Genomic DNA, 9,849 nt, shown 5'->3' on the forward strand with positions numbered 1-9,849 from the left:
TGCACTCCATGCTGAGCTGAAATGTTTCAGTTTGCATTCACATTTATTTTGATATGTGTTGATGCTGGCCATTAGAATTTGAAGCAAAAATAAGAAATTGAGTCTACTTGTTTTCCGGTGGTATAGACGACATTAATAGTGCCAAAGCAGCATCTTCTTCTTTCTGCATAGTTTGCATGTTGCAATTGAAACCTAAGATATCTTGATACCACTTGCTGTTTTAGCTTGTTTGTCTCTGCAGTATCTCTTTTTTGAAGGTTTTTGCATTAGAAAAACTGATATATCAGAACGAAAGTGCATTAGACAACAGTTGACAAATTGGAAAAATACAGATCTTTCAAGTAGAAGGTTCTCGGTTAAGCTGAACGGGAGCTGTTAGCTTTGCCTTGTAACCCAGAGAGGTCCTGACCCTTACAATGGAAAGCACCACTCTAAGGCATCATATTTAGAATATTTATTTAAAAACAAAATTAATCAATCACATCTTAGTATGGATAGATGATTAACATGTGACATAATATGCAAGATGTTTGTTAAATTAATGAAATGCTGCAGAAAGGTTGCATGTTTGGCCAGAAACCAGACACTTGGCACATTCTGTCTGCTGTTTATTTGCCTATAACCAGCAGCGCTGGTGTCTGACAGCGCTGTGGTCAGTCTTAGTGTCATGCGAGTTGAAAACCAAGGGGCATCATGCTAACTGTGGTTTTTGTTTGCCTTGTATGAAAAAACTTTGAGGAAATGAGCTGCTCGTCCTTGAGTTTGGTCTCTCCAACATTATTTGTATAGATGACCATCCCCTATCCTGGTTTTACATGAAGTTTCAATTTGTTTTCCTATTCCAAGATAGGGAAGAGGAGAAGAAGCTTCATCCACCTGACAGCTACTAAAATTCAGCTTTTACTCTCAGCATCATGGCGTCAAAGGAAATTGCACTTAAGGTAACGCATATTCTCCTCCTGTAAAATCTGGATATTACAATCTGTCACAAAATAACTTTTTAACTTTGATTTACTCTCAGATAGTAAATATTAATCAATCAATCAAGTTTTATTTGTATAGCACCTTTCTGCAACAAGGCGTTTCAAAGTGCTTTAAATCATAAAAACACAAAATTACATAGAACACATAGTGAACAACATTACATTTTGCACATCAGATTATTGATTGACGTTTCATGATTAGGTTTCAACTCCAAACAGCTGAGTTCCGAGATATAAAGGAACTCAGTGTTTTCCTGTTTTCTAGAAGGTTGTTCCAGTTTTGTGGTGCATAGAAGCTGAATGCTGCTTCAAATCTCTATTCAATTCTTTTCTCTTTCTTTAGTGGGTTTTCCCATCAGCCACTCTGGTTTTTCTCATTCTTATTGTGCCAGGTGAGTCTTTTAATGACAAGTGTCAAAGTTTTTTTTTTTTTTTCAGATGTATTCACAATTTGGAAAATTGAAGATATGCATGTTTGAATGTTCTGTTTTTGTACAGTTGTAATGACTATAACACAGATGTGGCCTCACTTGCCTGTAAATTGTCCTCATCAGCTTTGTGCAGCTCCTTTAAGGTTAACTGCTCCAAACCAGACCAACCGAGCCTGCTGGCTGCGCTCAGGCCTGTCTTTGACCTGAGGGCTATCCGGCCCGTAATGAACCAAACCACACACACAACCATCACCATGTACTTCACTCTGTACGGGATATTAGGAGTGGTATGTTCAGTGTCACATTATTATTACATATCATTTCTAATATAAAATATAAACTGAGGGATTCATTTGATTTTTTTTAAAAATGTCAGGCTGCAAGTTAAAACCAAAGTAATTTTATAATGATTGCATCATGCAAAATAACATATTTACTCATCAATGTATAGTTTAATTTTAGTGTGATTTAATTTTGATGTCTATTTTCACAGATGCACAATAAGAAAAAGTCCTATTTCAACAATTTAATATTTTGTCTTTCAGGATGAGAAGTCTCAAGTCCTCATCACCTACCTCTGGATGCACTTCGTAAGCAGAACAATATCAATATCATAACCAACCAGCTTGATTTTTACAGATTTGATTTCTTTACTCATTTTATTTGTGTCAGAGATTGCTTGAGCCACTCTGCGTACTACTATCACCACTCTTTTCTTCTTCTTGCAGTGGTGGACCAGTGAGTTTACCAGGTGGGACCCAGTTCAGTGTGGCATGAGCAACATTTCAGTTCCCAAAGAGAATATCTGGCTTCCAGATATTGTCATCAATGAGTTGTGAGTTGATTCCTAATAAGTGATACACTTGTAAGACACCTCTTTGAAAACATGGATAATTTTCCAAATGTATTTGTATTTGTATGTGTTTACTCACTCTGTACTATTGGGAAAACACAATAATATACTGAAATATTTATCTTTTTAATGAAATATGAGCTGTTTTGAGCAATATTTGCACACAAAACAGCTTAAATCAGTCAGAATTATTGATTTTTACAAAGATTGTAATTAGAATTCATATTTGTATGCTTTGCTCTTTTAGCATGGAGGAAAACAAAGCACCGTCTGTTCCATACATATACCTGTACAGCGATGGAAGGGTGCACGACGCTCTTCCTCTCAGAGTTGTGAGCTCCTGTAATCTCGACATCTATGCCTTTCCTTTCGACATACAGAACTGCTCCCTAACTTTCAACTCCTACATCTACTACTGTGAGTCACTGCAACAAAATGTTGCATCTTCTATAAAAAATAAAATAGTACAGACATTTTTTTATTTTTTTTATTGTGATGCAGTTGTTGTCATTTAAAATTTTCAAAGTGTTTCATTATGGATGTTAGCAATAAGTTCACAACAGGCTGTCACTGCACAGAAGTGACAGCCACCATAATTAGCATAATAATGAAGTGGCATGAAAGGTTTTTATTTTCCTTGGTAATAGAAATCTGAAAATTATTTTTCTTTCATTACAGTACCAACATAAAAGTAAAATGGGAACATAATATTTTACTTCTGGTGTCTATTCCTTTGATTTTATAACAGTAGAAGCGAAAAAGTTCAATTTTAGCAGTTGTTAAAGATTTTCGTTCCTTCAGGTCTGATGCTGTCTCAAAGACCAGATAGATGCCTGATTTGTAGAGGCAAACCTCTCCATATTATCTGACCTGAGCAACGATGGCAATAGCTCTTCCACCTTTGGATTTATAACAAACCTTGGGTACTATAAAGCATCTGATGTGCTGCCTTGATATCAGGAGTTGACACATATGAATGCTAAAGTTCAGCTAAGCGATAAGAGCGAGTCAAGTTGCCAGGAAACTGACAAACAAATTATGAAGTCTTAAAATTAACCATAAAATAAAATGAAAGCCAATGAAGTGATGCTAGAACTGCATTGCGGGTGAGCAACAGGATCTTGCTCCTCTGTTACAAACTGGATGGGAGCATTTTGAGCCAGGTGTAAGGAAATAAGTGAGAGTATTTTTCTCATCTGGCCTGGGAATGTCTGGGGAAGTCTGGGCCTCCCTGCTTGGGCTGCTTCACCCACAACCTGACCCCGGATAAGCAGAAGATGGATGGAAGGATTAATCTTTGCTAGACTCCTCAACTTTTTAAAGAAACCATACTTCACTGTCATAAAATGATAAAGGATCCAAGTACAGTGAAGGGGTAAACAGGTGAAAGTCAATAGTTTACTTAAAAAATAAGACAAACCAAAAATTTTCAAAAAAGGATGAGTCCAAAATAATACAGCACAAGGGAAACAGGCATGTGGTACAAAAAATAATAACGGGGATCTGAGCAAGAACTGTGTGAGTGGACTTAATTACTGTATGAAGTATGAATAAACACAGCTTTGAGGGTAATAGATGTTGGACAATTGTTATATCCATCATCTAAATAAATTAAGAGATTGGAGTAAATACAAACCAACCATGACAAGTTTGTCAGGGTTGTCATATGTCAAGAAGAAAATTAATGTTGAAAGAAAGTCATGAGAAGTCATCTTTGGAGCAATGTATGAAGCACAGAAGTCTGTGGAAGAAAGTTCACTGGCCAGATAAATTTGCCACCACATTCATCAGAATTGTGTTCATACAAAAATCTTCAAAGTATGTTTTCACTTCATAAAAATACACTACTCACTGTTGGAGTGTCAAATAAAATCCCACGCAGTTACACAGAACTTTGTGACTGTGATAACAAACTGAATCAAAATTTCAGCTAGTAATTATTTCCAATAATAATGTCCTTTTTCATTCTGTCCCAATCATTTCATATTATTTAAATGATATTGCTTCTTTTTGTGGGTTTTCACTGAGCTCCGTTGTTTGTGTTGTTTGTTCCCAGCGATTGAGCTTAACATTATTCTCGGACGAGACACAGAATTAATGACCACATTCTCTAAGGACGTGATGACCACCATGGGTGAATGGGCACTGGTGGACATCACTGCACAGAAAATAGAGAAAAATGACAAGCTGGGTCTTTACCCAGACATGCTTGCATTTTACGTAAGTTTTTAGCATGTTAAAAAAAAAAAGAACTGGTAATTGTATTTAAATCTTCAAGTTGTGCAAAAGTATCCACTCTGGTTGAATCCTGATTATGATTTCTCTTCAGATCCGAGTGCAGCGCCGCTCCATCATGTACGTAGTGACCCTGCTGCTGCCCAGCTGCTTCCTCATTACGTTGGACCTCTTCAGCTTCCTGCTGCCTCCTGAGAGCACAGACAGGTCTTCTTTCAAGATGACCATCATCTTCGGCTACACGGTGTTCCTCCTCATCATGAACGACCTGCTGCCCATCACCGGAAACACCATACCTCTGATAAGTGAGTCTGAGCTTCAGATAATTACTGCACAGTGCATTGGAGATGTCCTCTAGAGTCCTTGAAGCTTTATATGCATCTCTATTTCAACAAATCAAATGTAATTTAAATAACTTTATCTATTTCAGTACAAGTGAAACAACAGATTCAACAAAAGTTGTGTACAACAAAGGTCCAAAGTGTAAAAGAACACAAATATAAGAAAAAATATAATCTGTAAAGACAGACATTGGTAGCACATCTAAATGAGATATGTTTAGGTAATTCTGGTCAAATTACTTTTGATTCAGCCATGTTGAATCAGGAAAAGTTATAAAAATTACAGGATATTTTGAATACTCTTTCTGTAACATATAAAGAAGTCCCGTTATAAATCTTAGCTAAAATGTTGACATCACAGTTTTCTTTCCCTAGATGTGTTTTTCTCTCTTTCTAGATGTGTTTTTCTCTCTTTGCCTGGTCCTCATGGTGGCCAGTCTGCTGGAGACCATCTTCATCACCAACATATTGATCAACTCATCTGACTTCTCTCCCGTCCCTCGATGGATTCGGATGCTTGTTCTGAACTTCCTTGGCTGTCTCGTTTGCATGCCGAGAAGGAGAGAGAAACCAAAGGGTTCAGGTACAGAAGCTGCAGCGGCTAAAGCAAGGCAACGCCATTTGTACGCAGGATAATCCAAACTGCCAAGCAATAAAATACAAAACCTTTTAGCGCCTTACAGGAGATCAACAAGATTTAAGCTCTATCCTTGGACAAACAGAGAAGCAGTGCAATGATCTAAAGCTGGTGTGATGATCTATTTTTCTATTAGTCAAAACTCTGGCAGCTCTATTTTAGATGCACCCACGTTTTTGGTTGGTCTGTGTTCTTTAGCCCAATGAAATCTATATAGAGTTAGACTTTAATCTTGCATTTTCGGGACCAAATCTATTCTAGTTGGTGATTTAAAAGAGGATAATCTTTGTTCTAGTATATTAAATATCAATGAGAAGGAAAATAAATGAATCAAATAAAGAAAATAATCTTGACTAATTTCATGAACTTCAGTCTCGTTGCTTCTTACACACAGATCCAGGAACAACAAACAGATTTGATGTGAATCCTCTTGAAATGGGAGGATCAGCTGAGGAAGACGAGGCTCTGACGGAGCTGAAGAGCCTGAGCCGCGTCCTGCAGGCCGTCCGCTATGAGATGGAGCAGCAGCAGAAGGGGCAGCAGAGCTCTGAGGAATGGATCCAGGTGGGTTTCATCATTGACCGCCTGCTGTTTGGCCTCTACATCGTCTTCATATCAGTCAGCTTCATCACCATCATCATCCTCTGGGTTATCTCCTGCAGTCAGTAGACCGCTGCAAGTTAGAGGGACCTACGTTTACTAAGAAGGTTTATACAGAATTTTGTCCAGAATGTTGTAAATTTTTTAGAGAATTTTAAACATTGAGTTATTTTAGCAATGATGTGATGCAATATATTAAAAAGCTACTCAATTGTTTTGAATAAATAATGTACTATTGTAATAATTGATTTATCGGATCTATATTTTGCTTAATATATTAAATCACCACCTTTAAATGCTATTTTATGCTATTCCTTCATATAATACATTACATAGAAAGATTGAAAATTATTTGTTTTGATATTGATTTTGAATCATGTGTGTTTCTCTGTTTTTTATACTACCTGTTTTACATTATGTTAAAAAGATTTTAATTTATTTCAACGAATGTTTGTCATAAGTGTAGATGTTTGCAGTGTAATATGAAACCAAGATATGATATGATATGATATGATATGATATGATATGATATGATATGATATGATAAATTCCTGAATACTTTGAGTGCTTTGATCTCTTACATGTCACTGAATGTTGACTGCTTAAAGGTGTAGTTTAATGAGAACCTGGACATTTTAACCTTGTTTGTATCTTCATATATATTGTTTACATTGTATTCATTAGGAATTGAGAAAATCTTTAATTTGAAGTTAAATGTTTAAAACTGATCACACCAGCTTTTGACTCTGACTTGTAAAAATAGTCAAAAATTATTATTTTTTTCTTCTTCAGAACTATGTACTTCTGTTTTTTAGTCCTCTCTTCAGAATAAAGTATATTGATCCTGCAACATTACGGAAGATGAACACTAAGACACTGCAATGATCTGCAGCTGTTTGAGTCATAGACAGTGTTTTTGTTGTTGTTGTTGTTGTTGTTGTTGTTGTTGTTGTTGTTGTTTTTGCACCCTGTTAGGGAGTAAAGTCAGATCCAAAATACTTTCAATTAAATTTATTTCTGACAAACACAAGAGCAGTATGAGTGGGGTTGAACTAATCTGAAAGTTCACATAAAGTGATCACCTATTGATGAAATCTTTTGTCTACTTTGACCTTTTTGGTTTAGACCTCCATGTATGAAGCGAGACAGTTTTGAAAATATCATTTGAAACTGATTTTTGCATTTACCAAGGTTATATTTGTCTGATATTGTAAGTTGTTAGTTATTATTTCTTACAAAAATAATGCGCTTTAGTTGCTTCATTGGCTGCAAGTTTTGAGAAAGAAAAAGAAAACACCTGTTCCTTGCATGGTGTTCACCCTGTATTTTCCTATAACCAGGAGGTGTGACTGTGACAGCGATGTGGTCGGTCACCACAGTCGCACACTGAGGTACAACCCGTCTGCTGTGGTTTGTGTTTGTTTCATCTGAAACCAGCTACAAAGAGAGCAGCTGCCCTGTTTTGTGTTCTGCTCTCCCACATTATTTGCAGGGGGACGTGTCCTCAACACGCTCAAGTCATAGTCATGTTGTGTATTTATGAGCAATCAGAGCCTAAATGTAGCAAGGTGAGTTGCAAAAATACTTCACCTTTCAATAATACTTGATCAGGTTTCAAATTGAGGGTTTAAAGTATGTTTTTTTTTTTCTCTTAGGAATGAAAATATTTTACTGAAAACTGCTAAAACTGAACTTTTTCACTTCCAATATTATGAAATCCAAGGAATATGCACCAAAGGTAAAGTATCGTCTCCCACTGAGCAATTTACATGTCAGACAAAACCTATTCTGTAAAAAATCTGTTCATAACGCTTAAAAGCTATTTATTTACCATCAAATAACTCAACAAAAATCAATTGCTCAGTGAATTTTTATTTTATTTTAGTGGCTTCTTCCATCAGCCACTGTGGCAATTCTCATCATCATTCTGCCGGGTGAGCTTTTTATCGACACTATGATTATTTGTAAAGTTTAGTGACACATATCAAAATGGAAGTGTAGGTAAAAATTGATCTGTAAGCTTTCCCATTAAGTTGCATAAAATGTTGCACACATTTAACATGGATTAACACATTTAACATTAATTCTATGAAATTGGGAAGTGCTTAAAAGAAGTCTCAGTATTATGTGAAAATCCTGCTCGTCAGCTTTCTGCGGCGCCGTCGAGGTGAACTGCACCCAGCCGGACCAGCCCAGCCTCCTGGCGGCTCTGTCTCCTGCCTTCGACCTGAGCACCATACGACCCGTCGAGAACCAGCTGACCTACACCAACATCAGCGTCTACTTCACTCTCTACGGGATATTAGGAGTGGTATGTTGAGCTTCAAGCCACTTACAAATAAAATATGATTTCTTTTATAAAAGAAAGAGTGTACAGTTTATTTTTTTTAATGTTGTTTTTGTACGCCAGGATGAAAAGTCCCAACTCCTCATCACTTACATTTGGACCTTCTATGTAAGCTGAGAAAACATTCTTTACCATTTATGAGTCAACTTTGTTGCTGTTTCTTATTTTTATTCAACTGATTACTTTCTATGCATAAAGTCTGAAAACTAATTGAGATTTTTGTGTTTCAGTGGTGGAAGAATGAGTTCATCAGTTGGGATCCAGTCCAGTGCGGCACCAACAACATTTCTCTTCCCAAGGAAAAGTTTTGGCTTCCAGATATTGTAATCAATGAGTTGTGAGTTGTCAGCAATCAGCATTATAAATTTTAAACTATAATGTTGCAAAAGATTTATTGACAAAAAGATACATTTTTACCTTGAAACCACACATGTTCAAGCTGAAGTTTTGATTAGTTTAAATGTTCTTTTTATTTTTCTCCATTTTTATTTTCTTCTGACAGTATTTTCTACCAAATAAGTTAAGACACTTTTCAATATGTATTTTCCTAAACTTGACATGTTCTGATTTTTTGCCCTCTTAGCATGGAGGAGAACAAAGCGCCATCAGTCCCGTATGTTTACCTGTTTAATGATGGAACGATGAGGAATTCGTTTCCTGTCAGAGTTGTGAGCTCCTGCAACCTGAATATCTACACTTTCCCCTTCGACATACAGAACTGCTCCCTGACTTTCAACTCCTACATCTACTACGGTGAGTCTCTCCCTTTAAGTCTTATTTACTTTCTTTAAATTGAATTTGAATCCCAAGTATATTTAGCTCAAATAAAATCATTGCTCTATCTGGAAGTTCAGAGGCAACACAGTCAGTCACCAAAACACAAAAAGGTTTAAAATCAAAAAATTAATTGAAACAAAATTGTCTAAGACAGAAGTCATAGAGGAGTGAAGACTTTAGCACTGGAAGGCACCAGCTGCTGGTGTCAGTCTGTTCTATTGAAGCAGAGAGAGTCTTGTGAATGAAGCACAGAGTACGATCCCCACTGTGAGCATCAGAGAAACCAACAAGCTAAAATACAAGAACGGTCCTTGAGATGCTTGGCAATAATAGCAGCAATTGTGACCTGAAGAGGTGACTTCATTACTGCAAGGAAGTAAGGCAGAAAAAAACAAATACATGCCACACTTTCACAGTTCTAAGCATACTGAGACAAATTTTTGACATGAATATATTTGATCTGTGAAAGAGATCACCACAGGGGGGTTATTTTTAAACCTATTGTTTTTCCTTTTCTGTCTCCAGCGAAAGAGATCAGAGTTTTCCTCGGGCGAGACGCGAAAACGATCACAGAGCTCTCGAAGAATGTGATGACCCCCATGGGTGAATGGGAGCTGGTGGACATCACCGCACAGAAACTGGTGA

At 36.7% G+C, this 9,849-nt stretch overlaps 2 protein-coding genes across 2 annotated transcripts in view; both read left to right on the forward strand.

The window, feature by feature from the left end:
* Positions 1 to 914: 914 nt before the first annotated feature.
* Positions 915 to 6,149, forward strand: LOC103131118 (5-hydroxytryptamine receptor 3A-like). Its single transcript, XM_007542695.1, has 10 exons — positions 915 to 941; positions 1,327 to 1,375; positions 1,538 to 1,701; positions 1,960 to 2,004; positions 2,143 to 2,249; positions 2,515 to 2,684; positions 4,324 to 4,487; positions 4,597 to 4,807; positions 5,241 to 5,454; positions 5,894 to 6,149. The coding sequence occupies exons 1-10, from the start codon at positions 915 to 917 to the stop codon at positions 6,147 to 6,149; spliced, it is 1,407 nt and encodes a 468-aa protein (XP_007542757.1).
* A 1,239-nt stretch (positions 6,150 to 7,388) lies between these two features.
* LOC103131127 (uncharacterized) overlaps positions 7,389 to 9,849 on the forward strand; it is a 15,974-nt gene continuing 13,513 nt past the window's right edge. The window contains exons 1-7 of the mRNA XM_007542707.2: positions 7,389 to 7,471; positions 7,573 to 7,648; positions 7,966 to 8,014; positions 8,228 to 8,391; positions 8,491 to 8,535; positions 8,658 to 8,764; positions 9,011 to 9,180. Coding sequence (XP_007542769.1) covers positions 7,389 to 7,471; positions 7,573 to 7,648; positions 7,966 to 8,014; positions 8,228 to 8,391; positions 8,491 to 8,535; positions 8,658 to 8,764; positions 9,011 to 9,180 — 694 coding nt within the window. The remainder of the gene's footprint in view (positions 7,472 to 7,572; positions 7,649 to 7,965; positions 8,015 to 8,227; positions 8,392 to 8,490; positions 8,536 to 8,657; positions 8,765 to 9,010; positions 9,181 to 9,849) is intronic.

Source organism: Poecilia formosa, unplaced genomic scaffold (genome assembly GCF_000485575.1).
Source record: "Poecilia formosa unplaced genomic scaffold, Poecilia_formosa-5.1.2 Scaffold10, whole genome shotgun sequence".
Taxonomy (NCBI): domain Eukaryota; kingdom Metazoa; phylum Chordata; class Actinopteri; order Cyprinodontiformes; family Poeciliidae; genus Poecilia; species Poecilia formosa.

Excerpts from the sequence above, each read along its gene's own strand:
- LOC103131118 (XM_007542695.1), top strand. The coding sequence starts at position 915 with ATGGCGTCAAAGGAAATTGCACTTAAG. Across the intron at positions 2,250-2,514 it reads GATATTGTCATCAATGAGTT|CATGGAGGAAAACAAAGCAC; the intron begins GTGAGTTGATTC and ends TTGCTCTTTTAG. Across the intron at positions 4,488-4,596 it reads CAGACATGCTTGCATTTTAC|ATCCGAGTGCAGCGCCGCTC; the intron begins GTAAGTTTTTAG and ends ATTTCTCTTCAG.